Source organism: Rhizopus delemar, genomic scaffold (assembly GCF_000149305.1).
Source record: "Rhizopus delemar RA 99-880 supercont3.11 genomic scaffold, whole genome shotgun sequence".
Taxonomy (NCBI): Eukaryota; Fungi; Mucoromycota; class Mucoromycetes; order Mucorales; family Rhizopodaceae; genus Rhizopus; species Rhizopus delemar.
Genome location: NW_027137837.1, coordinates 1,152,791 through 1,178,569, shown reverse-complemented (window position 1 = coordinate 1,178,569; position 25,779 = coordinate 1,152,791). Strand labels below are relative to the sequence as shown.

The 25,779-nt window shown below is 36.9% G+C and overlaps 8 protein-coding genes across 8 annotated transcripts; 4 read left to right on the top strand and 4 right to left on the bottom strand.

Moving 5' to 3' along the window:
* Positions 1 to 1,180: 1,180 nt before the first annotated feature.
* RO3G_13127 (uncharacterized protein) lies at positions 1,181 to 1,468 on the bottom strand (the record flags this gene model as incomplete). Its single annotated transcript, XM_067667711.1, has 1 exon — positions 1,181 to 1,468. One exon carries the CDS (start codon positions 1,466 to 1,468, stop codon positions 1,181 to 1,183), a length of 288 nt encoding a protein of 95 aa, XP_067523812.1.
* Positions 1,469 to 2,030: 562 nt separating this feature from the next.
* Positions 2,031 to 3,012, bottom strand: RO3G_13126 (uncharacterized protein; the record flags this gene model as incomplete). Its single annotated transcript, XM_067667710.1, has 3 exons — positions 2,031 to 2,144; positions 2,274 to 2,297; positions 2,344 to 3,012. The coding sequence occupies 3 exons, from the start codon at positions 3,010 to 3,012 to the stop codon at positions 2,031 to 2,033; spliced, it is 807 nt and encodes a 268-aa protein (XP_067523811.1).
* Positions 3,013 to 4,916: 1,904 nt separating this feature from the next.
* RO3G_13125 (uncharacterized protein) lies at positions 4,917 to 6,754 on the top strand (the record flags this gene model as incomplete). Its single annotated transcript, XM_067667709.1, has 3 exons — positions 4,917 to 5,686; positions 5,794 to 6,153; positions 6,217 to 6,754. The coding sequence occupies 3 exons, from the start codon at positions 4,917 to 4,919 to the stop codon at positions 6,752 to 6,754; spliced, it is 1,668 nt and encodes a 555-aa protein (XP_067523810.1).
* Positions 6,755 to 7,597: 843 nt separating this feature from the next.
* On the top strand, positions 7,598 to 7,940 carry RO3G_13124 (uncharacterized protein; the record flags this gene model as incomplete). The annotated part of the gene is made up of 2 exons (XM_067667708.1): positions 7,598 to 7,697; positions 7,750 to 7,940. The coding sequence occupies 2 exons, from the start codon at positions 7,598 to 7,600 to the stop codon at positions 7,938 to 7,940; spliced, it is 291 nt and encodes a 96-aa protein (XP_067523809.1).
* A 338-nt stretch (positions 7,941 to 8,278) lies between these two features.
* RO3G_13123 (uncharacterized protein) lies at positions 8,279 to 12,261 on the bottom strand (the record flags this gene model as incomplete). Its single annotated transcript, XM_067667707.1, has 5 exons — positions 8,279 to 8,283; positions 8,321 to 8,502; positions 8,553 to 10,951; positions 11,115 to 11,467; positions 11,601 to 12,261. The coding sequence occupies 5 exons, from the start codon at positions 12,259 to 12,261 to the stop codon at positions 8,279 to 8,281; spliced, it is 3,600 nt and encodes a 1,199-aa protein (XP_067523808.1).
* Positions 12,262 to 13,477: 1,216 nt separating this feature from the next.
* Positions 13,478 to 15,569, top strand: RO3G_13122 (uncharacterized protein; the record flags this gene model as incomplete). The annotated part of the gene is made up of 9 exons (XM_067667706.1): positions 13,478 to 13,559; positions 13,658 to 13,914; positions 14,038 to 14,098; positions 14,202 to 14,347; positions 14,406 to 14,542; positions 14,736 to 14,956; positions 15,133 to 15,267; positions 15,326 to 15,470; positions 15,557 to 15,569. 9 exons carry the CDS (start codon positions 13,478 to 13,480, stop codon positions 15,567 to 15,569), a joined length of 1,197 nt encoding a protein of 398 aa, XP_067523807.1.
* Positions 15,570 to 15,995: 426 nt separating this feature from the next.
* RO3G_13121 (uncharacterized protein) lies at positions 15,996 to 20,782 on the bottom strand (the record flags this gene model as incomplete). Its single annotated transcript, XM_067667705.1, has 15 exons — positions 15,996 to 16,038; positions 16,101 to 16,231; positions 16,287 to 16,585; positions 16,655 to 16,778; positions 16,850 to 16,933; positions 16,989 to 17,057; positions 17,117 to 17,203; positions 17,263 to 17,480; positions 17,533 to 18,652; positions 18,715 to 19,270; positions 19,326 to 20,002; positions 20,106 to 20,130; positions 20,203 to 20,555; positions 20,637 to 20,707; positions 20,779 to 20,782. 15 exons carry the CDS (start codon positions 20,780 to 20,782, stop codon positions 15,996 to 15,998), a joined length of 3,861 nt encoding a protein of 1,286 aa, XP_067523806.1.
* Positions 20,783 to 21,450: 668 nt separating this feature from the next.
* Positions 21,451 to 22,032, top strand: RO3G_13120 (uncharacterized protein; the record flags this gene model as incomplete). The annotated part of the gene is made up of 1 exon (XM_067667704.1): positions 21,451 to 22,032. One exon carries the CDS (start codon positions 21,451 to 21,453, stop codon positions 22,030 to 22,032), a length of 582 nt encoding a protein of 193 aa, XP_067523805.1.
* Between the last annotated feature and the right edge of the window lie 3,747 nt (positions 22,033 to 25,779).

Below are 25,779 nucleotides of genomic sequence, written 5' to 3'. Positions count from 1 at the left end.
TTTTTTGAGAATCATTCTAATCTTTAAAATACGGTGAGGATCATAAAGCGAACATGTGTCTACTCTCTTTATATACCTTGCAATATTTTATTTTCAACTCGTCTACAAAAAGGAATCTGCATTGTCTAATTTGTTTTGTTTACTTGTCTCAAAAAAAATTTGGCGTTCGTCTCTTTTACCTTTTAAAGTGTCTAATTTATTTTATTAAATCGTTTTATTTTAGATTAAAACACTGTATGAAAAGTGGTTTGAATATTTTAAACAAAGTTGATCGTTTAAAAATTCCATGTTTATTAAAGAAAAAATCACTGATCATTTTTAACTCGTTAATTGCTTTTTTTCATTTACAAAAATGGTAAAAAAGTCCTTCCCCGCTGTGCAATGAGAAAGGACTGCGAAAAAACCCTCCATCGTCCCGCCCTCCAGCCGAAGCCTTTGGCCAGTTAGGTAGTTTTTATTAAAGAAAACCCTTCCGAAGTCAGGCAAAGAAATGCCTACCATCGCACCTTTCAACTTGCGCCTACGAGTGTTCAGATAGTTCTTTGAATGAAGAAAAAAAAAAAAGCAGGGAATAGGATCTTTTTTTATACTTTTTTTTCAGGAGAATTTCTGACTGCTTCTTTTCAAATCATATTTTATTGGTCAATCATTATTACAATATGGACTTGTGATCATTCCTGACAACGAGAGGCTATCTTATACATAAACAAAAGGGACTGCCTATTAAAAAATTATTGACAATGCCATAATTGGTATAGATTACAGTACATGAAGAATTTGGGGAGAAAAAAAAAGCGCGTTCTTGAAAGTAAAATTTAAAACAAGAATGCAGTACATGACTTACAAAGCCTAAAATAATAAAAGCGCTACATGTAACCATGTTATACAATACTTTTTTTTTTCATTTATCCATATTTTATTAATTAAATTCATGATAACGATAGAACAACCATATTCAGGAAGAAGGTTGAAACAGGTTCTTAATCCAATGTATGTGAATATTTGGAGTACAGCAATTTTAACTACTTCTATTTTAAGCTCCTTATACAGTACTTCCACCGCCACTTGGACATTTTTTTGAACTTCAATTGGTCATTTGTTTGAGACCCAATTGATCACTTTTTTAGGTCCTTTTGGTAAAATGTTTTGGTCAATTTTAAATCTAAATGGGAATTTTGTTTCAACATTTTTCAAACTGATTAACTGAATATTGAATAATGTTTTGAAGGTGAACCATTGTCACTGCTTCACTGGCCTCAATTATTCTAGTAGTCAGGGTTTCTACGTCACTAAGTTTACCCCGCTTCACTTTTGCCTTAATGATGGCCCAAACTTGTTTGATTGTATTTAATTTGGGCGAGTAAGGAGGAAGATACACTGGAGTGTAGCCTTGTTTCATAATTATGGGGTCAATCATCTCAGGAACATGGATTGGTGCATTGTCCGTAATGATAAAGTATCCTTTCATTTCTGGGGGAAATTAATGAATAGCTCTGTTTGTGACCTTTGAAGTGACTTTCTTCAGTAGAAGCGTATTTGCTGCTTGGATAAATTAAATGAGCATAAACAAAACAATGATAAACACCCATCCACCAATGATGATATAAATCACTGTCAGTGGTCCTAAGCTCTGAGCAGCATTCGTATCGCTCAAGATAGCTACCAAGGTAGATGTCCAAAGAATACAAGTAAAAGAACCTGTCCTGAAAAAGTTAATCTAGCATGATAAATAAGTAAAAGCAGAGCTTAAATTGAGCAAAAAGGAGGGGAAATACTTGCGATATCAACATAGCATGGATTCGTCTTGATATTGTAACAAATCATGGTCAACAGGATGGTAATAGACAAAATAGCACGCATACGATTCAATCTGGTAGTTGTCTCTACTAATAAAAACACAATAGCCAGCATCAAACCTACATCACCTTTAATTCTCTTGTCATTCATGCTCTTTCTATTATTTACCCATATTTTTTATAAAAGCAACACTGATTGACTTGTAAGCTATTTCATTCTTTATAGGCACTCTTTCATAGCTTGTCAAAAAGATGGTGATCAGAAAGTAAGCCAGGAGATAGCCTACCAATGACAACCAAAGGTATATTTGTCGCGATATAGTAGGTGAATGACATCGAAGGGTAGAACTGAAATCATTTGCGGGTATATTTAATGACTGACAAGCTGCTGAACTAACAAAGGTTGTCTGTTGGATCAAATCATTTAGTTTATATCAATCACTGTTTGTCTCTTTTTTTTTTTTTTTTTTTTTTTACCAAGATTGGAATATAGAGTAAAGTCTAGTGAAACGTAAGTCTTTTGTACAAGATGAAACACTTGACTTACAGCAACTGGTATAAACCATCGAACCCAGCGTGTGGATAACTTGTAAGGATACTTCAGATTGATAGAATGAATAAGGATACCCAAGAGCATACTGCACAATGTCACCGCAAAAGCAGTCCACAAGGAATACGTATACCAAGCCGGCGTCCTCATGTCCGGCATAAACCCACCCACGTTCAGCACGAAGGAGACCGAAGAATGATGAAAGGAAGTGATGGTGATCAGATCACGTAAGGGAAAGGTCATGAGTTGAAAAAACTCAATGACAAGGATCGCGATCTGAACCCAATTGGACCACATTGACTTGTCCCACTGAGAGAACCGAGTGTCATAGACAGCATTGATATGCGCATCGTGCTCTCCAAACAGTTTTCGCTTTTGCATATAGTAACATCGCTGGCGAGTGATCAAGTACAGATTGATCGACAGCACAAGGACAAACAACGCGGCCTGAAGTAGGACCGAAGAAGGATTGGGTCCACTGGTAGCGCCGGTGATGATGGCCAGGCTAATGGTAAAGGTGATGATAAAGAGTAAAGAGAAGAGATGATAGAACCTGGCTGAATACACTCTTTCGTGTGATGCCAGTGGGACGTTCATGTCGACCGACTTCTTTACCGTCCTTTTCCAGAGTAAGGTTATGAGCGTCAAGGGGGTATTTTGAAACATGTCTTGATCTGAATCGACATATTGTCGACTAGCAAAAAAATCTCTTGTCGCTGGCTCACTTCGTGGTCTCCTCTTTGATCTATGGGCATTGTGTGCCATTCGGTGTACCAAAAATAAATAATGAATGAAATAAATAGTAAAAATATGATGGCAAAGAATAAGATGATGGATACAGTGTCGTTCGTTTGATAGGATGATGGGCTGTATTGTTGCTGGTAAGATGCATATCCAATAGAGTCGTTCATGTTTTATTTCGTAATAAGAAAAAGAAAGAAAAAAGATGGCTCATGATGACATGGTGTTATTGAGGAAACAAAATTTCCTTTCATAGTAATTTGTTTTCTTCTTTTTTAAATTAACTGTTTTCAAAAAGTAAAGTCGCATTTTTACAAAGTTTATAATACAATATATACAAAAAAGCGACAAGTAAACGCGATATCTATTCCTGGAAATAGTGTACAGCGCAAGAAACTAGGTTAGGCCAGTGAAAAAAATTTTTGGTCAATTTAAAATTGAATTGGGACACGGTTGCCAAAATGGGACACAGATGGGAAAATGAGACAAAAGAGAGACAGAATGTTAGTTTTTTTTTCTGGACGAATAATAATTGATTTTAAAATGTTTAACTCACCTTTTTTTGGAAAAAGCGAAAATGGAAATTGGACAAAGCAGCAATTTCTGAAACCATTGCTTAAGTTATGAATATTCATCTTCAAAATGGACAGATTTACTTAGCCCCCACTGTGTATATTACAAAATATGAGGTAGAATAAATTTTATGCAAAACGCTTATTATCTTATAACATTATATAAGCCGTATAGCCAATTACATTACCTGCCAGTCTATTAATTAAATAGTCAAGAAAAGCATATGACTAGTAATTACGCTGGATCGCCACAAGCTATAGTTTTGAGATGTTCCAAAGCAATTAATCAGTTTTGCTACTGTTATATATCAAAAAATTTTCATTGATAATTAAGGATTTCAATAGAAAGTAACAGAACTTGAACAAATCTATAAACATTTATTTTCTTTCTGAAGCTTATAATAGATAATGAAGCGAAGATATAAAAATGATCCCGCGAAGAGCTCGTCAACAAAAAGAAAGATTTTAAAGAGTAAATACCAAAATAACACATTGCGAGGTATCATGGTCCTTACTTTTTTCAAGAAGTCAATTCTGATAATATATCAGTTACATCTGCTCTGACCACTTCAGTTGCTTCTACTTCACAGGCTTCTACTTCACAGGCTTTTACTTCACAGGCTCCTAGTGCTCTTCCTCCTACCTCCAAAAAGATACAGAAGAAAATAGATAAACAACTTGCTTTGCAGGACTTTAGAATGAAAACAAAAAGCAATACAGAAAAGACATGCCCTTCTTGCGGATTGCATACTCACTCAAGATCATCATCCAACCTTTGCCCAAAAAAGAAGCAAAAGGAGCCATCTCACAATCCTGATGAGAAAAAGGAAACTTTTGCAATCAAATCCTCCTTAAAAAATATATGTACGGACACAAGGGTTTATGAAAAGATTGCTTCAGTAGTGGCCTACACAACCAAAGCGATCCACGTAGGCTCACTATTTATGAACTATGTTTTTTTGAAGCTTTTAAGCAAGGGGGAACAAGTGCCAATTATTGATCATACCCTTGTCTATTCTATTTTCACTGTTGTAACTGGCAATGGAAAAAAATGTCCCTAAATACTGTCAAGATTACTTTGTTGAATTTTGCAACGAATGCCAAGTCAATGAAACAATACTGCAATCCCTCAAGAGTATTGGATATTCGTCTGTTCTGTCTATTATGTGTAAACAATACGATGTACTCATACGCAACCATGTATGTGAAAACCATGAAAGGAGAACAACCCGCTTTTTTCTGGAAGCTTTTTCAAATATGTCTTCTCCCTTCTATTGCAAAGGATTATCAGTAGCCCAAAGAAAAGCACTCTCTCACTATGTTTATACATTAAAGCAGAAACAGCAATCAACATGGCCCTCATCTTTAGAAAGAAATCAATGTTTAGAAGAAACCATAGAGAAGATGAATGCATTATGGAGTCGATATCAGACAATGAACTGCGATGCGGAAGACCTGTACTCCAAACCTCATGAATTCTTCAAGTGGCTTTTCTATCTTCAGCAAAAGATAAATGAGAAGGTGAATATTATGGAAGAAAAACCAGCCACCTTTGCCTCCAAGTCCTACATTTATAGGAAGTTAAAAGAGCTCACGTTTACTTCAATACTCAATAGACGAAGCTTCAAGTCTTTACAGGAACAAGTACTGCAAAGCATTAATTCAAAAATACCACTAGTGCTTGGGAAAAAATTAGGGAAGCTTGAGCCCCATTTACCTGCTCTTTTGAAATTTATTACAAGTATCCAGTCTAGAATTGAAGATGGAACATTCACGCCTGCTAAATACACAGATCGGCGAGGCTATCGCTTTTTTTCCATCTTACCTGTATACTCATTTGCGATGAAGTCGATACAAATAGATGCCCAAGCTTTCTGGCGACTGTTGAAGCAATCTGGTATTGAAAATATCCCAAAAGGTGTTAAAGATAAATCGGCTCTTTCGGACTTCTACTATAGGCTTTTTAACTTTTCCAAAATGGGATTTCGAACTCGAAAAAGCCTTTCAGAGGGGAAAAAACAATTTCAGTAAGTTAGCTTAGTTGAATTGAAAAATAAGAGCCTTAATTTAATCAAGTTATACATAGAAACGTTATATATACCGATGGGTATTCGATTTCTTTCCTTTTTTCTAGAGTGAGAAAGAAAAAACAAATAGACACTCTACTGGGAAAACAGCCTGAGGACTTCCTCGAAGATATTGAAAATGGCTGTGAAATTTGGGGAGTAGATCCTGGTATTGCCACACTTGTAACTGCCGTCGATACATCCGGAAGACAAAGGACTACAAGCTTGGAGGAGTACTATCATTTGTGTGGCTATAATGATGCGAATTCTATACGAAAAAAGCATCAAGAACAACACAAGGCTCAGTTTTTGAAAGTTTCTAATTTAAGCTCGTTGAAGACATCCGATATGGCAGAATTTTTAAAAGCTTGCAAAGAAAGACTAAGTTTATATGACGATATTACAAGTTACTACAATGAAAAATCTTGGTAAATAAAAACATGATTTTTTTTTTACTTGTTTACTTGAGCAACATGCAAAAATCTGTGTAGGTCGTCAAAGCTGAAGTTCAAATGCTACATGAGAAAACAAAAAGGTGTTCATGAGATCTGTAAGCGCTTCATTCACGGTAGTGCCAAATACGATGAAAAAGCAACTACAGGCGTAAGAACATCTACCAAGAAAGAGAATAGATACTATCCTTCTGCTCCCATTGATCACGAAAAAAGATCCAAGAAAACCATCATTGCTTTTGGTGATGGTATGTTTGGTTCCAGCCTCCGTGGAAATAAATCTGCTCCTGTACGGATGATTAAGAAGGCTTTGAAAAAATATTGTGGAAAGCAGCTTGATATTTGCATGGTGGATGAATACTTAACAAGCCAAATCTGCAACAAATGCAAGACTAGAAACGTAGACAATGTTGTAACCGCCAAATCAAAGCGAAGAGTACATACGGTATTGAAGTGTAAGCAAAACAATTGCAATATCATATGGAATCGTGATATCATGGCTGCTCATAACATACTGGATATATTTTTATTTGCTGCAAAAAACAAAAATCAGCGCCTTGATGCCTTTGTGCGTTAGTTAGATCCCAGTGGCCAGCTTTCCGTGTGATTGATATGACTCTCTCATACTTCCGTACAGTGTAAGTTGGACAAGTTTTTTTTTTGGCAACCGTGTCCCAATTCAATTTTAAATTGACTAAAATTTTTTTTCACTGGCCTAACCTAGTTTCTTTAACTGTAAGAACATCCGACACAAATCCGCCTGAATCTTTTATCCTTTTTTTTTTTTTTTTTTTTTTTTTTTTTTAATTGGCCAATACATGTTTTTTCATTTCAAAAAGGTTCAAATGTCCATAAAATAAACATATTTTCTCGTTCGTTTAGAAAATAGATGTCAACTAAACGCTCCTTTTTAATCTGACTTGGATGACGAAGGTGTATTCAAGATACTGCGCGCGCTCGCTTTCATCTTTAATAAATCGTATGCCAATACGTCACGCTTCTTAAAGTGCCTTGAGAAATAACCCGACTTGAATAAAACCAGTCAAAATTTCTCCTATTTACATGTAAGCAGCGATACCTAAAGAATAGAAATATAGAGTAGCCATTGTATTTTATTACTTGTCTCTTTTAAAAAAGAAAGTGTAAACAGGCTATGATCAAAGTCATCGTGTTCCATGTATCATATGGCATCAGCATCCTTTTAATAGTCCCTTTTGTCTTTCTTTGTAGAAGCTGAGCTGTTTGAGCGCATTATGGTATTAAGTTACACGAATCGCTTTGGACTAGCTCCATTTCACGCCAAGAAAAAGTGCTGCTGAGCATACTGATTGTTCTTTTTTTGCGAATGAAATCTTTTTCACGTGATAAAATGATAAAATTCAGGCAGAATCAAAAGAAACTCTTTTCTTTTCTTTATAAAATGTTTGTGGTTTATAATATTGTGTGGATTATATGTGTTGTGCTGTTGTTTGTGTCTGTGTTTATGCTTTTAAAAAGGAGAAGAGCAGCGCAAAATAATGGTATACATTTTAGATAAATACGTAGCAATTTTTAATTTACCACTTATTTTAGCTCCTACTTCTGCTACGACAGTACAATACTATTCAACACCGCAGGATGGTCATACCATCGACATGAACAGACCCTACCATCCACCATCCACCTCTCAGCAGCCTGTTTATAGACCAGCGGATACTTCTGCAGTAGAACCACCACCACCTTCTTATCAAGATTATGCAAAGGATCAAAGGATTCATTCATGAATGAATAGAAAAAAACAAAGTCTGTAAATATACACTCTAAAACTGAATTATTTCAATTAAATACCCAAATTATAAACTTTTTTCATAAAGCAAATAAAAGCTCTTTTTTATATGAAATCACCTAAATTATGAATCTTCACTTGATCCTATCACACTATTCCGATTTTTTTTTTATTCGTCTCTTCTAATTCAGGAAATAATGCATAGATGAATTCATCAAGTAAGACATAAATCAAATCTTGGTTTAATCGCTTATTTTGAAGCACTGTGAATAATCTTCTGGCTCCTTTACGTGCATTTTGCCTTCCAACCATATTACCAAGCAAATCTTTACAATATCAACCTTTAGTTTCAATGATGTCTTCATTTTATTTTTATACCTGGTAGCCATCTGGACAAATTTCTGTTGGCCTCTTCTTTTGTCTGTAGCTTTTCTTCTGGTTTTCTAGGCTCTTTAAACTTAAGTGTTTCACCATCTGGCCATAAACTGTCAGTCACTTTGTTTACATAAAAGACAATCATAGAAGACGAGCTCAAATAATTCACAGTTTCCTTCAATTTCCTAAATCATAAAATGAGTGCCTCAATATTCATTCTTTCTCTCCTCTTTACCTTTCAATGGTGCCTTCAAGAATCTGCTGTATAAGAATGACAATTGCTTGTCTTCGTAACCAATTCGTTTTGTCTTTAAGCTCAAACATTTCAATAAACAGATCACATAAAGGTTCTGTGAATCGTGTAATGCCTTCTGTCTTGATTGAATCAGGTAAACTTGCTGTACTTGCATGCAGTGCAGAATCCACCATTTTGTTATTACTACTCATGCTCATAATCGAACTTGGTGTACTAGACGCCGTCTTTGTACTGTGAGCATCTTCCTGGGAGAATTCAGTGACCTGTTCACTCAACCTTTGAGTGATCATGTCCAGAATAGAGGGAGCAATCAAAATATCGTCAATATTTGCAGCCACCGTCTTGTAGATTTGGCTAATGAACCCAGACTTCTTTTGTAAAGCATATTTAGTTTGCTCTTCTATGGCCACCATCGATCTTTGCAGATTCTGGACTGAAGGTGAACTCGTCGAGGCCGCATTGAAATGATCGGCAGGACCAGGTACAAAGATATTCTGCTGTGATAAAAACGCACGCAGCTCCTGACTTTTGCATATCTCTTCATCATCCAACAGTCGCTTCAAATAACGCTCCAAGCTAATTCTTCTTGCCTCCAAAAACGGCTTTTGAAGCTTGAGTAAAGGCCATTTGGCAGGAAACTCGATCAACTTGACGGCTGGGTAGCTTCCCTTCAGTTTTTGGTGCAAAGCAAAGAATTCGCTGTACCTTCTGGCCACAATCCATCCTGATACATAGTTTCCATCATAACCCAGCTGCTGTATTTCAATCACGTAAAGCGCAAAATCACCATGCCCATCAGAGCCAATGGTAGCATTTGTAATATTGACTTGAGATCGATTGGGTACCAGCGTGTTTTCAGACTCCTGCAGCTCATACTGGCTTTTTTGATACTTCATTTGTTGTAGCTCTTGTCGAAAGATACTTTTACTTTTCTTCAAGATCCGTAGCTCCTCTAATCTGTTTTGTGTTTCAGCCTTTTCAATGAGAGCATCTACAATATCTTCTTGTGCAACAAGTTTGTCGATTTCTTTAGAGAGCTGTTCTACCTTTGTCTCTAACATGAGGTCACCAGGTGGTGCAAAATGAACATTGCTGACTGATTCATTTTCTTTGGGCTCGCATGTACTACTACTACTACCACTAGGCGGCTTATCCAGAGGATCCAGTTTGTCATGCTCGATTTGTGATATGCTGTTGGTGCCACCTGAGGAAGTCCAAGAAGGCAGCGTGTATATTTGTTGTACGGGTAAAGCCGTGCTTGATTTGATGCCTTGTGAGTTGCGTAACAGTAGTACGGAAGAAGCCGAGGATGGCATTGAAGGTGCTAATGGTGACCTCTTTTGCTGTTGTTCAGTTGACTCTTTCTCTTCATCATCTCCATCTTCTATGCGATTTGTTGTAGGTATCTCTTCCACGTTATTCCCATCCACAATGGATCTCAATTCTGCCTGAAGAGCATCCAACGTATTGCTTCTTATCAATTTACTATTTCTTCTGGGATTGACTGTACCAAAAGGCTCTTCTTCATCCTCTCCTTCATATTCTCTTGCTTCCATAGACTGAACAGGTGCAGGTACTGAATCATCGTTTATAGTTGTGCTTGAAAGTCTTGCGGTACTCCACAAGTTGGAACCAAACATACTGGAGAGGGAAAGGAATTTTGAAGAGTTAGGCGTTGATTGTGTTGAGTCCGATAAAGCTCTCTGATGACCTCTCGTCCTGTTGTAATCAAAAGAAGATGATCTTGGATCACTATTGCTGACAATATCTGATGCTTTTATATTTTTAGTAGACAGCTCTGAGTCTGACTCTGCTTTTCCATTGTGATCCTCTTCTTCAATTGTTCTGTTGTAAAATGTTCTGTCATCTAAGCTACGTCTGGAAGGGGAAATCACGTCTTCCTTGGTGGTTGAGGAAGATAAAAACTTGAAATATAAATCTGATCTTTTAAAATGAGGAAAATGCTCTTTTTCTATTTGCCAAAACACATGTTGCTGTATCCTGTACAATTTAAGTCGTAGTTCATTTATATTGTCATTGAAGGATGCCTCCTCTGGTTCTGCTAATTCAATGGCTCCTTTCAAATCCGTGACGAGTTGGTGTGATATTTGTACTTTGTGTGGTGCTGTATCTTTGAAATAAGTTTCATAAACCATTTTGACATCTTCTAGAAATGTCTTTTGATCATCTATTGTATTTTTAAAACTTTCTACCATAAGCCAGAATTGAAGCTTCACCATATCCCTTCGACGATCCATGAATTCCATAAAGTAAGATAATCCAGAAGTATTGGTTAATATATCATGTAGACTGTATCCATGATTCGAGTGAGATGACATGCTCTTTTTACGTGAAAATAATTGAGTTGTTGATTTTTTCTTTTCCAAAAAAAAAAAAAAAAAAAAAAAAATCAGTTGTATGTTTTGAAAGAGCCTTGCAACTTACAAAATTAAACGCTTCACCTGAAAGTGTTGAGATTCTTTTATCCACTCTTTTTTTGGCGACTTCTAATCTACTAATATATAGAATAACATCCTGTACTCTTTCGCCGTCCATGATTTCTTCTGGATCTCGTTCAGCAATTTGTGTCTTTTTCTTTCTTAATTCAGTGTCTATATCATTTCTCAAACGCTTCAAGTCCAACAGATTTTTCTCTTCTTGGATGATTTTTAAAAACTCTTGAAATGTACGTCGACCTAATTTCCGTTTGTTTTTATCTTTTATTGTCCCCTCTTCTTCACTCACTACACCAAGGAACTCGGATGAAAGTTGACTGGTCAGACCCATCTTTTTATTGTTCGTATCCAAAAAACTCATGACTTCTTCTTCTTCTTGTGCGCCCAAGTCATTAGATGAATGACGATTCAACACTTCTCGTAATCGTTGTACCATTTCTCTATCAAAGAAGGCAAATCAGCAAAACATGTGTTGTAAGCAAAAAAAGATTTTACTGTTCAATGATCGCTTTCCCCAACTAGAAAGAGAAGGATGAGTATATCAAACTATAGAAATTAATAATCTGCAAACCAACATAAGTGTCAATGGTCTGATTCCAGAAATCGGGATCTGCCAACATGTCCATGATAGGCTGAAGTACTGAGCAAGAAAGGATTTCTCTGATCACCACATGCACAGGCCCACTTTGAATTTCATTTTTTTCAATCATCAAAGGCAAGACGCGATCCAACAGCTGTCGAAGATAGGCAATCTCGGTTGGTTTTGTCGTTACTGCGCCTGTCGTCAGGGCAGCATGTAGCTTTCCCTGACGAAACTGTGAGGCGAGCAGCAAGTCCAGTTCGTCTGATTGAGTGACCGATCGCTCAAGGTATTTGCCTCGGAGGGCTATCTCTGCTGAACGAAAGTCAGAGATGTGAGATGCCAGTTTGGGCACGATACGATTCAGCAAGACGTGCAATAGATCGGTCTGCTGAAGTCGTTGGGTGACTTGGACAACAGCTGATCGAATGACACGATCGACTGAGATAGGAAATGATTGTTCTTGGGCTGCTATCTTTTGAAACCATGATTGAATAAAGTCCCGAACGACCAGTTTCATCAAGTGGTCAAAGGCCGCGTCAATCTCGGGTATGTCGACTACAGTTGGTTGGCCTGGTTTGTTTTCTGTCTGTCGTAATTTTTCAAGCCTTGGCCAAACGGATTTGTGTGTTAGACGTAACGGTTTGAACATGTCGCCTTTATGTTGATTGGGTGATACAAGGTATTTGAGATAAACATATAATACAATGGTATTTATAAAAAATAAGGTGGTTATACTGGCAACAAGTACAGTTGTAAGTTGTATTATGTAATACTTTCCACTTTCAAAGAAAAATAGAGAAAATAGTGGAAAGAGAAAGAGTGTTACTAATCTAATCTTGTTGGTCATTTCATAATTAAAAGAGAAAGAGAGAAAAACAAAAAAAAAAAAACTTTTTGCCTTTTTTAAAAAAAAAACTGAAAAACACGGTGTTCATGGTTTATCCAATAAAAAATGCACTGAGTTTTACTTTTCTGCAAAGCATGAATTTCCTTTACTTTGATCGAGTACAGACATTTCTTGCTTTCAAAAGACTTGAAAAATAGAATGAATTATTGAATTTAAGTTAAAGACTGATTCAATCATAGCTTTCTAAGTGTTTGTTTATGAACATCTTTTGAAGTAAAGTAAAAAAAAAAAAAAAAAAAAAAAAAAACTTGAACTAGCAACCAAAAGGATTTTAGGTACACTATCTATTAAATAATCAGATACTTCAAGACGTGTTTAATGATTTCCTTTATTAACAAGTATCTTTTTATTCTTTTTGTAATCTGTTCTCATGTAAGCTTTTGACTTTTAACAATTCATTTGAAAATTAAATAATCTCTTTATTAAATGTGAAGAAAAGAGTAAGGAAATCTAGTTACTTTACCTATGCTTTTATGTGCAATAAGAAGATATTCAAAATGAAAAGTCAGTTATGATTGACATGGATGAATAGTAAATATTTTGTGTGTCTAGTGTTAAAAAGAGAGTCTTTGTGACTATATAATAAGGTTAATGACATATTGAAACACTTTATAAAGAATAAACTGATTAATTATGGAACCTGAATAATAGGTGGCTCTTTATGAACCTTATGAAAACACTTTGTTGAGATTTATTGTGTCTGAATCATTTTGGTTGAATTCTCAGCCTGAAAGGCGAGAATAACTTTGGTGCTATCGTCTTATTTCTACATGATTTTATTTGATTGCTACCTTTTAATTATCAGGGAGATTCATGGAATAAACTGGGTGAAGATGTAAAACAAATGATTGGTTGAAAAATAAGGGCAGGCTGCATTAACATCATATGCTTCAATCTCAGTTGGAAACAAGTGATATTTTTGTTTTGTTTTGCTTTTCTTCTTTTTTTAAAAAAAACAATGTCAGACATTTCTGAAGAACGACCAAGAAAGTCTCAAGTGGATCTGTCGAAATTCGTACTTGACAATGGAACAGTGGTTAGTACAAAGGATCGTATATGCAAAAGTAAACCAAAAAATAAAATAAAAAGAATGTATTTTATAACTCGACCTTTTTTTTTTTTTCTTGTTCAAATAAAGACGTAGAGCCACCTGCATTCAAGACACCAGAAGACAGTGACTTGTGGTCAAAAGAGAGACCAGGATTTCCCAACCTTGATTTTTTGCGAGAGCATTTTAGACAAGAAGGTTGGTTGACTGAAAAACAAGCATTGAAAATATTGGCAGGTGCAAACGAGATTATAAAGAAAGAACCCAATCTGTTACGGATACCTGCTCCTATTACTATCTGTGGAGATATTCATGGACAATATTATGACCTTTTGAAATTGTTTGAAGTAGGTGGAAATCCTGCTGACACAAGATATCTCTTTCTAGGTGATTATGTCGACAGAGGTTATTTTTCAATAGAGGTTTGCATATTCCATACTTTTCTTGCCTAAACTTACAAAGTGATATAGTGTGTACTTTATCTTTGGTCCTTTAAAATGTGGTATCCAAATTCGTTTTATTTAATGCGTGGTAATCATGAATGCCGTCATTTAACCGAATATTTTACTTTTAAGATGGAGTGTAATATACAAACTCATTTATCATAGAGAATCTAATGATTGATTTTCTTTAGGTGAAACAAAGTATTCTCACAGAGTATATGATTATGCTATGGAATGCTTCGACAGTCTTCCTTTAGCTGCTGTAGTCAATGATCAATTCCTTTGTGTGCATGGTGGACTTTCACCAGAATTGAAGACACTATCAGACATTGAAAGTGTATGTTTCTTTTCTTTGTTGTGCTGCACTGTCTCTTTATATCTAATTTTATTTATAGATTGACCGATTCAGAGAGACACCTACAAGCGGTATCATGTGTGATTTAATGTGGGCTGATCCATTTGAAGACTTTGATGAAGATGATGGCTCTAGATTTGATCATAACCATGTTCGAGGATGCTCATATTATTTTGGGTAAGTAACAAAAGATCTGAAAGGGAAGATAAAAGCGTACTTTTTATTTATTTTTTAATGATTAGTTATCGTGCCGTTTGTAATTTCCTGGACAGAAACAAGCTATTGTCAGTTATCAGAGCTCATGAGGCGCAAGCAGATGGGTAACTCAAAAAGAAACAAAGACGCTGTAGCCAATTGACTTTATGTCTAGATATCGAATGTATCGTAGAAGCAGAACCAGTGGATTTCCTTCACTTATGACTATTTTTTCTGCTCCCAACTATATTGACATATACAACAACAAAGCAGCTATTCTTCGCTATGATAACAATGTACTCAACATCCGTCAATTTAATGCCAGTCCTCATCCTTACTGGCTTCCTAATTTCAAAAATGTATTTGATTGGAGCTTACCATTCGTTGGAGAAAAAGGTACGTGAGGAAAACAAAATTTTCATTAGAAACTAAAGGAAATACAGTGACTATAATGCTTTTATCTATTTTGAACATATGCTCCCAAGAGGAGCTCTCAGAATCTGAGCAAAAAGCAGATAAAGTGGATGACGCTGCGGAACAGAGACGCCAAATTATTAGAAATAAGATTATAGCCATCGGCAAACTGTCGCGTACCTTCTCTCTTTTGAGAGAAAACTCTGAGTTGATCACGGAATTAAAGACCATGTCAAATACCAGTCGATTACCTACTGGTGCTTTGGGTTTGGGGGCTGAAGGTCTTAGAAGAGGTAATGCTTTGAGTGACATTGTCCTCTGTGTTGAGAACTTATCGAGTTTTGTATATAGCTATTACCACATTCGAAGAAGCTAGGCGCTCAGATATTGAAAATGAACGACTACCTCAAGCATCACGAGAAAAATTAGATGAAATACACAGAGAAAACACAGCATCCAAGTTACGTGATGTTGTCAACAGGGAAGACGAACCTCTGTAAACATAAAAGATTCGCAATAGCTTTCATTTGGACACTGAAATAAAAACCACTCCTACTGCTTTTTTTTTTATTTAATATTTAGTAAACAGCTCTAATCAGAAAAATAGCATGTTAAAAAGGCATAGGCTGAAGCAGTTTTTTTTTCGGCATGGATTGATTTGTTAAGCTATTACTTTATTATTATTGTTACATGTACAAGTGACAGAAGATTAAAATTACATTAGTTTTTATTACAAATTTATTTTTAAATAATTTAGTTGGGATTCATTATGCCTTTGCTTTATGAGGCAACAAATTCTTCTAGAATTGCATCTTTTCCATTATTTCTTTTGATTCTATTAGAGTTTCTGGGTAAAGAAGGAGACCCTTCTTCTGTTTGTATACTTTTTAATAAATCTTCTGCTAGAATAGCTACAGATTCACTCTTTTGCATTCTTTTCTCTCGAGACACTCCGCCTCTCTCTTGCTTGCTTCTCTTTAAGCTTGTATCTAGTTCTCCTGCACGTAATTTATCAAGCAGATTATCCATAATATTCTTGTCTTCTTCTGCTCCAGATGGATTTGCTAAAAAAAAAAAAGATGGCGGGTGAGTTAAAATTCACTCTTCAGTCATGCAATCGCTATACTCACTTTCGCTTGTGTCCACACAACGCAACTTTTGGGCCCTCATTTTTTCTTTGCGAGCTTCTTCAATCAGTCTAGCCTTTTCTCTAAGCTCAATCTTCTTTTTTGCGGTAACGTTATCACTCATGGCACGCTAATGAAAGAAATCGAATAGGGTTAATTGACGAATCATGTATATAAAGTCTTACCTCCCAACTAGACGTGAATGTCTTGAAGATACTAAAGAATTCATCTGGCTTCATTTGATCTGGGTTTTCACCAAAGTAAGTGACAACATCCCGATAGGCAACATCCATCGAGGTATATCTAACTTCAAGTTCTTCAAACTTTTCAATGGCTTCATCTCTGAATTTCTTCATCACGTCAGCATAGTTGTCGCCTTCAGGTGCCTCATAATCTTCTTCGTAGTGATTGTCCAACTCTTGAATTAGCTTTTGTAAGCCAACTCGAATCTCGTTGTATTCCTTGACCAAATCTTGTAAAGTGACTATAATCAAGACGGAATACGTTTTAGTCTTGTTTTGCATTCATCATCTTTTTTATACATCACCTTTACAAGCGTCTCCGCATTCTTGCAAATCATCCAAAAATCCATGTAATCTAGGGAATTTTGATTCAACCGAGTCAACTAAAAAGTGCAGTAAAGTTACACTTCCTTCCGTTCCTTTGGTGTCCACCAGCTAAATGTTTGATTTAGCATCTAATTGATTATAACTCTCTTCCCCCCCCTCTCCTATCACTGAGGTCTTACTTTGTTGATACTAGCAATTCGAATACCGAATGCACCTCCTTGGAAAGTGCTTCCATTCATAAAATTACCAAGGACAAGAATCAACTATTTTGTTGGCTAAGCGGTTATGTTAAAGTTCACCAAAGACATACAACCTTACCTTTAGCAATTCTTTGAAAGAAGATGAATCTTTGAGAGAAACAGAAGCATTGAGAACAGCAGCCATGTGCTAAAGTGTATACATTGTAAGCTAATCAACAAAGAGCAACGTATGATGAGCAATGTTACCTTGGACAGACTTTGCTGTCTTTCAGCAAATGTTGCACGGAACAGCATGTTATCTATTCTTTCCTTGTAACGGTCGATCTTCATCATCTATTGAGGTCGAGCGCTATCAGTTTTTGTACTTTTCTATTATGCCAATGGACACTTACTTCAACACAGAATGCGTCAGGAGCAGACAACTGTTCCAATTCTTCCTCGGATGCACTCTTTACAAAAACAGATAGTCTTCCTTGCTCTTCAGGAGTAGGAGCGTATTGCTGCAGGTTGACCAGGAAATTTTCGGTTAAAATCTTGTCATTGACCGCTAAGAACTCTTTTGCCATTTGTTCCATTGAAAGACTTTTGAGTCTGGACAGTATAGCGATGTCTATCAAACTTGTTTTGAATACCAACTCATTAAATATGTACACAACACTTACTGATGTTATATCCCTTCTTTTGATCCAGAATACGAATCTCTTTCTTTTCTTCCTGTACGACGCGTTTCTTTGCTTGAACAACCTTTTGTGCAAACATGGATTCAATCGAATCAAAAATACCCAGTGTATCCATTTCATCTTCAAGCGCTAATTCGTCAACATCATTCGATCCCCAAACTGTCCTGCCAACAGCGTTACCCTGCAGTTTGGTCCACTGAATGGCACGCGTCTTCACGTTCGGTTGGTGACGAAGTACTTTTCGTGCTGGACCAAAGGGTGCTAGTGGAGCTCCAGGAGCACCTGGTGGCATGGGAGCACCTGGAGGCGGAGGAGGCATGGGAGCACCTGGTGGAGGTGGAGGCATAGGAGCACCTGGTGGAGGTGGAGGAGCAGGAACACCAGATGTTTGTGGCACTCCAGGTGGTGGTGGAGGGACTGGTATGTTTTCAGAAACAGGTGGAGGTGGGGGTGGAGAAGGTATGTCTGTATTGCTTGTTGAAGGTACTGTGGATGGGGGAGGGGGAGGTATGGGAATAGACAAAGTTTTGTCGGCTGTTGTTGCTGTAGGTAATGTGGGTGCAGGAGAAATAGTAGATGATACAGATGAAAGAGACATTGGTGGTGGGGGAGGGGGAGGAATAGGGATATCTATAGATGGTGTTTTTGTTTCTTGTGGTTGATCTGGTGAAATTGCCTTTGACGCATTGGCAACAGATTTATCTTCAGCTGGAACAATGGAGGTAGGTGGTTGTGAGTCGCTGATGGGAATTTTAGCTTCTGTATTCATTGCATCTACCACTGCTTGTTTATTGCTATGTTGTCTTAGCTTTCGTTCTAGTTCAGCGGCCATGGCACTGATTGGCTTATCAGAATGGTCACCTGCAACAAGGGGGTCATCATTGCTTAACAATTGATCCACTTGGTCTTTAAGCTCAACATTCATCTTTACTCCGTCCATCGCCTGACTGTTATCAGTCAACCAAGTTTTCTTGACAGGTGTGCGACGAGTGGAACCAATCAATGGAGCTGTACCTGGAATAACCAATCCAACAGGCCCACCGCTTAATTGTCCCTGTAGTGAAGATTTGAATTTGTCTGAAAGTCCTTCAGCACGAGGAAGCTACAAAGATAAAGATGATGAAAATTAAATGTATTCAAGCATAGTTCATTTTCAGCTCTTACATTTTGATAATCATTATCTTCTGGTTTTCCCTCCAGTATAGCCTGTGCCTTTAGCCTGTCATAGGCCCTCGTCACTTCTTCCCTTCCTAACACAAATTGACCATTTTGATTTTTTTCAGCTGATTCCTTCACATCATTGTTGGCTGCTGCTGCTTTACTGTATATTTCACGAAGCTGTTGATCAAGAGCAGTGATGTTCATTTCGTATTCTTGTTGTGTATCTTTTAATTTTCTCTGCAAGGTTGCAATGGTATTCCGAGAAATACGCAACAGATCTTCTAATGAATTCATCTTGTCACGCAACTGGCCTATCAGACCATCTCCTTTCAAGTTGATTTCAGTTTCTAGTTCCTGCTTTTCTTTGATGGTTTTTTCATACAACTGCTTGGCTTCCTTTGCTTCCTGAATATACTTGTTGATTTGATCTTGCTCAGCAAATTTGTCAATAAGCATAGCCACCGACCAACCATTAGTGGAGAAATCCTCGTTTTTGATCCCTTTTCTATCCATTACTACTTGTGTGACAAGTTTATCCAGGATCTGAAAGTATCGAACCCTAGTGATATTTAGTATACATGATAAAGCAAAAGAGAAAGGAAGCAAAGGCTTACTGAACATCTCCTTGGGCTTGTATCATCAAGATATGTTGAAGCGCGCTTAAAAAGAAATTGTAGCTTCGAGTTCCTTCTACTTTATCCAGGATTCTTTCAAAGCAATCTCTAGGATCATTCATGTTGGTCATGATCTTTTCATTGCATATATCCATCACTTCCTCTGTGTCATTTTCACTCATTTGTCTGTAAATACTGATGTGCCTTTTTAGTTGTTCATTATTGAAATCCAACATCTTTTGCATGATACTATTCAACCCACTAGCATTCAACTGGTTTCTCAAATGCAATCGAATCTCTACATCTTCAATAACCGACACCAAGGAATTCACAAGCATCATATTAGAGAGCGCAAAATCGCTTAGGTGATTGTCACCTCCAGCAGCCATTTTCTTGACGTCTTCACTAGCACCCACCAAACTTCCCATCTTTCCCCGACCATCTAGCGTGACTTCCAGTAACTTTAGCCAAGCGTCAAATCGACCAAATTCACCCAGGTGCTCGCTTAGTTTATCTAAACCTTTGAGTACAATCTCTTGGCCTTTTGGTAAATCGACGTGACACACAAAAGCCAATATTTCACAGACTAGTTTTCTTGTCTGAATTGGCGGTGATACAAGAGATAATACGATATTATAGATACATTGAGGATGAGAAATCACTTCACGAGCACCCCACTACAATGCAAGAAATATAAGAAAAAAAGAACAGATCTGGATATGTGCTTGGATAACTTGCCCTGTTATTGATAAGTGACTTGAAGCACTTTAAAATTTCAACTTCCATTTGGAGATCAGCTTCTGTTCTAATAAAACAAATAAATGCTTTTTTAAAAAAGGGGGAATTGCATCGTAATACATGTCTACTTTTTTTTTACTTTTTATCATCCATGTTGAGCGTTCCAATAAGGTTTGTAATGATCTGCAATCCGCTTGCTTCAATAAATTGCCTGACCCAACTTAAGGGCATCGTTCTTAGACTAACAGCCAAATGTGCTACGAGACGTGGTGTCACTCCCTTCATGTTTGGCTCCAAGAACTTGTCAATGTAATATTCTGGTGAATTTTTGTCTGTGTTTGCTTCATTAATAAGACTTTCTTGAGAAATCGTATTGGAACTGGCTGTTGTCATGTCTGCCTGTTTATCTTGTGAAATCATGAGTAGTTTTTTTTCGATTGGAAAAGCCAACATCATTGAACGAGCTGAAGGATCATGTATACCTCTCCTGGTCTATTGGTAGATAATAAATATTGAATGAGTACGAATTTCAAACATGCGCTTAAAGTGTCTAGATTTTTTTTTTTCTTTTACAAGCATTTTTTCAAACAAATCCTCAACTTCGCGGTCAGAGAACGCTGTGTAGTCAACAGATGATTTACGAGCTGTTTATATCAATAAATAATGATCTTTTAAGTTAAAAATGCTGGTTTTACAAATTTTTACTTTTACTTACACATTCTGCCTTCATCATTAGAAATAGATGAAGATCTTGAAACGTAACTTTTCATTGCGGGTGGAACTGAGTTTTTCTCACTTGTTACTGAAGACCTTCTTGGTAAATTAGGTGTTACTATAGTGGAATCAAGTTCCTTTCTTTTATTTTTTTTTGCTATTCCAAATATTTCCATGGAAAATCAAAAAAAAGAGAGAGAGAGAGAGGGAAAGAAGATAAATTTTTTATAAATGCTGTACGACCCTGAATCACTTTATTGTTCCTGGCCTTTTTGAAAGGAATTTTCGCAGTTCTAAACAGAGCAAAGTATGTGCGGTGATCTAAAAAATGCATGCTCTGTAATTTGCTATAGGCTTCTTGACTTGAAATAAGACTATAGGAAAGCTTTTGTGGATGTTCTGACTTTGAAGACAAGACGGAGTCTAAGTTTTTGTGGGCAAGTGCAAACGCTCGAATTAAACATGTCTAATTCTAGATTCAAAGACCTGCACTTGTTCACTTCAAATCTAGCTGCACAAAGTTGTAATAGATTCATCAGAGAGAACTTGGTTTCTTTTTGTTTGATTGCCATGATTACAGACAAATCAAATGTTGTAAACACAATCACTAGGCTTGGCAGAAATTAAATACAATGAGTCTGTCAAAGAGCTGAAGTCGTCTCTTTCGCTCAAAATGAACCCCCAATTAATAATTTCTCCTCATGTCAAGAGGTTTCAATTGATACTACATAGAATAAAACGGAACTTATATAAAAAGAGCTCAAGTGGACAGTCGTGTCGGAAAAGAAAGCAAGTGCATAACCAAGACCAATTGCTATCTGATCTTGACGAATCTTTCACTTATGAAGAGCGTTTTCAGCGAGCATTGCTGACTACAAGATGCTCTGAAAAGGAAAGAGAGTTTTGGCGTGTGCTGGCTGAAATTATGGACTGTCAACCCATGGAATCCAAGTTGGTGAATTTAGTGAATTTATCAAATTTAATTACAACATATGGACTGCTCCAAGTCAATGCTATCTCGGGCATTAACCAAATCTTGGATTTTAATGCAGAAAATAACGCAGTCATTGTCGGAGCTTTGCAACTGTCAAAGATGAAGCATGCATACAGCAGCAATTTACATCATGCCACTGCTTCATCATCATGTGCCATCATTGAAACATCCGTCTTTTCAAAAATTACAAGCTTAATGGGACCCTATGAAGAGATTGACAATGAGACAACCTCCTATCCTAATTTTGACTGTCATGTTTGACATATCAATAAGATATAGTCTTGTTATGCCGGATTAAATATTTACAAATGAGAGTTTGAATAAGAACAGATCCTGATAACCACAACTATCCTGAAGAGCAAAACTTCAGTTTATATCTAAAAGTTTGCAACGAACATCAATTTATAAAATTTTTCTTTAACATGTCAAAACATATCGATCATAACTATCTTTTGCCATCTACTTGGAAGACCAGTGGACTGCTAACAGGAACATACTAAACAACATTGTAATCAACTAGAGAAAAATGTCAAAAAAAAGTGCATAAACATAGTTTGTATAAGGTAACTTACTAGTAATTCCAAAGTAAGTCGAAAAAACGGCCATAAGACATCTAACCTTTCCTTTGTCTATTAAGTGTTAGAAGGGCGATTACGATCATCACAACAGATAGTTATGCTTACAACGTTTTTTGTGTGCATCAGCTATGCCTTCAAATAGCTCCCATGCTCTTGCTTGGGGCCCATTCTCGTTTGATTTGTTTTCATGCTGCCGTGTTCATCAGTGTGAAATCAATATGAAAAAGGAACATTTAAAAAATAATGGATCACTTAGTTATGTATCTATCATGGATGTGATAACAACACTTGTTCAAGATTTTATAAACATGGATATAGACCTTAGTAAAACAAAGAGAGATGACTACTCTCTCTATATAAATCATCTATCATTAGAAAACATAATTATAAAAATTAAAATACAAAATATTTTAATATTAAACACGCCTTTCTTCGCTTCAAAGCAAAAGACGTTTACTGACAGGAGTAACCACGGGAAGGTAAAGACTTTTTACTCTTAAAAAGATAGCTATGTTCGTAAACCTCAGAACCCAGTAGCCATCTCGCTAGAGAGCAAAGACCCAATAAAGGAAATCGGTACATCTAGGCTTCAAACGACTGTAGCGATTCAAACACAACGTATTGCCCTACCATGGGATCTGGAATGCTTGAAAATCATAGGGATGATATGTGAAGAAACACCAGATGGAGGTTGCAAATATCAACATCCTGTACAGGAAGTCCGATATCCGTTGACGGCAGCTTAACAAGAGTAAATTGATCTGTCGAAACTAGAAACCCCTTTTGCTGGATTTCTACATTCAATAATGAAACACCGCCTTTGTTTTTTGGTTGTTCTAGAGTTGCTTGAGCGATCCTGGGAAACAGGTTATGAGCCACGAATGGATACATAATAAAAGACACTTTGTTATAAAAGCTTTTTGAAAGACTTTGCAGTACGCAGAAAATGCTATAAAAAAGGGGACACGGTGCTATTCGTTTAGTTGTCATAAACTCAAAAATCTTTATAGTGGGATTAAAAGATTTAAATGATGGTAACCCAAATTGAATGCATTGAGCATAGGTAGATGCTAGTGCTTACCTCTTACACTGGGGAGATCGTATTTGGGTTATTAAGCTTTGTTGGAGACACAATGAAAGTTCAGTGGATCAATTTCCTCAAACAAATGTTGCAGTCCACTGTTAATAACGATAAAGAGGGTTCAACAATTGAGCATAAAAGTAATTGGAAGAGAGCTTTCAAGTGAATGCCAGGAAGCTGAAACCTCAAGTCGCTCGTGACAGTCCGCCTGGTGATATTTGGTCGGAAAGTAGTGGGTGCCTAAATGAAAGCCTTCTGCTGATACTCCTTCAAGTAACCGTTCTACTGGTACTTCAACTTCCTCACTTCAAAGACCTTTAAATGAAGATGACAACAAATTGGTGAATCACACATACCAGCAAATAAGCAGCAAATAGGCTTTGAACATAGCTATCATCGCAAAAGATGTCATTTTGACGAAGCCAAGAAATACGCGATCGAACATCAATTCATCAAGGATCAGTAGACATAAACCTAACGATTCACAGCAGCCCATTTCACTCATACATGCTTATGCTGATAATAGCAATTTGAAAAACAAGTTCAAACCAGAGGAACTTTAGGAAATAAAAAAGGGGGGGCAGTAGAAAGAGTGATCTGAGGAAACTTTGTCCTGAACCACTCGCTAGCATTTGAATGGAAAAGTAAGCTTGAGTGGACTGATGGATCACTATCATTCTGTGATCTCACAGTTTGTTTAGGACCCATTTGAACCCATCGACAAAGTGTCTCGGTGCATGTGTTTTAACCGCGGACGACAACCTAAAGACGAGGGTGTCACGCAGGTGTTTTGAACTTGGATCTGTTTCTAGACACTGTTCCCAATTGAGCAAGGTCTTTTGGAAGCTTTGTTTGGATTCATCAAGGCGTCCCAAGCTATAAAGCAGGACGACAACCGAGATGTAAGCTTTCATGATGTATCTGCATTTTAAATGGCTTCATCCAGTGCTTCTGCCACTATGGCTTCAACTTGCCATAAAAACCTAGAAAAGGGGCATTGCAGCAGTGGGATGCTATAGACCGACAGGTAGCTGCTGATCTCAATCTAAGCAATCTTTCTACCGAGTCGGGCTGCGTTGAAATCGGATGGATAGACTGTGGGCCAAATGGAACAAAAGGATGATAAAAGCTGAAAACCCCCCCCAAAGAGGGGTGTGGAGCGTTTTGTTCTCGTAACGTAGCCCCAGATAAAATGACGCCCGACAACATCAATAGGGTTGCGGTGATTCTTAGCGGTAAGATGACAATAGTAAATTAGGCTTGAGTTCATATTGACCGTTATGATATCCATAGGACCGTACATGACAGCACAAAAGCAGGAAAGACGATTGACTGCCTATGCTAATTCTGTCAAGGAGCTATATTGGTTCTTGTCTGCTGCAAACATGTAACTTGTATACTTTATTTGTGAGGACGTGTAAGCTGATAGTACTTGTCCATTGAACTTGTCATTGAAAAAAAAAAAAAAAAAAAAAAAAAAAAGAGTAGATAAAACAAATGAAACCAAAGATCCATTAGATTCAAGGATGACGGATAGATTGATTCACTGATGGATGCTGAATGGCTTGATAGAACGTCTTGTTTTGAAAATTTAAAGTGTAAAGCATCATAGTAACAAGTTACCCGACGACATGCTTGATGACAATGAAGTCAAAGAGATGGAGGGTGCAACAAACCAGATTGATTCAGTCATCAGTCCTATTTTCATGATCCTTCCCTTCAAATGAGCTTTTGCAATCGAAAAAACAACTCGGCGATAGTTTCTCGTAATAAACAGTGTGTATTATAAAGGGAGAATTCGGACAGGTGAGATACTGTGGAATTGTCCACTGTTTCTCAGCTATCCGACAATCACACTTTACATGATGACAAACTAAGTGTATAGGTGCTTATGTCATCAGGTTAATCATCCTCTTGTGTACAAGAAAAAAACAAGCACACAATGTACCAAATGCTCGAGTGAAGAGTATTGTCGATAGGTCCTGCAGATCTTACGAATGAGCCCCAAAAGGAAAGCAGGGTTATTTGGGAATGCTTTGATACAATATAGATCTTAGATGAGGCTGTAGAAAGATTACATGATGTTCTCTTTACCAATCAAATAAATTGTGCTTTTAGTTTGTAAAGACACTTACATGATGTACATCAAAAGCCATAGATGCAGTAAGCTAATCATATTCAGCAATACTGTCTCTTCTCTCTCTCGTTTGCCTCTATGTTTACTGTTTGATTATCAGAAGTGTGAAATGCATTGATGCATCCTCTTTTTGAGATTTTCATCAAACACAAGCGATGAATAACAAGGATAGATGAAATAGGACAAGAAATGGGTGTCTAGAGCGAATGCCG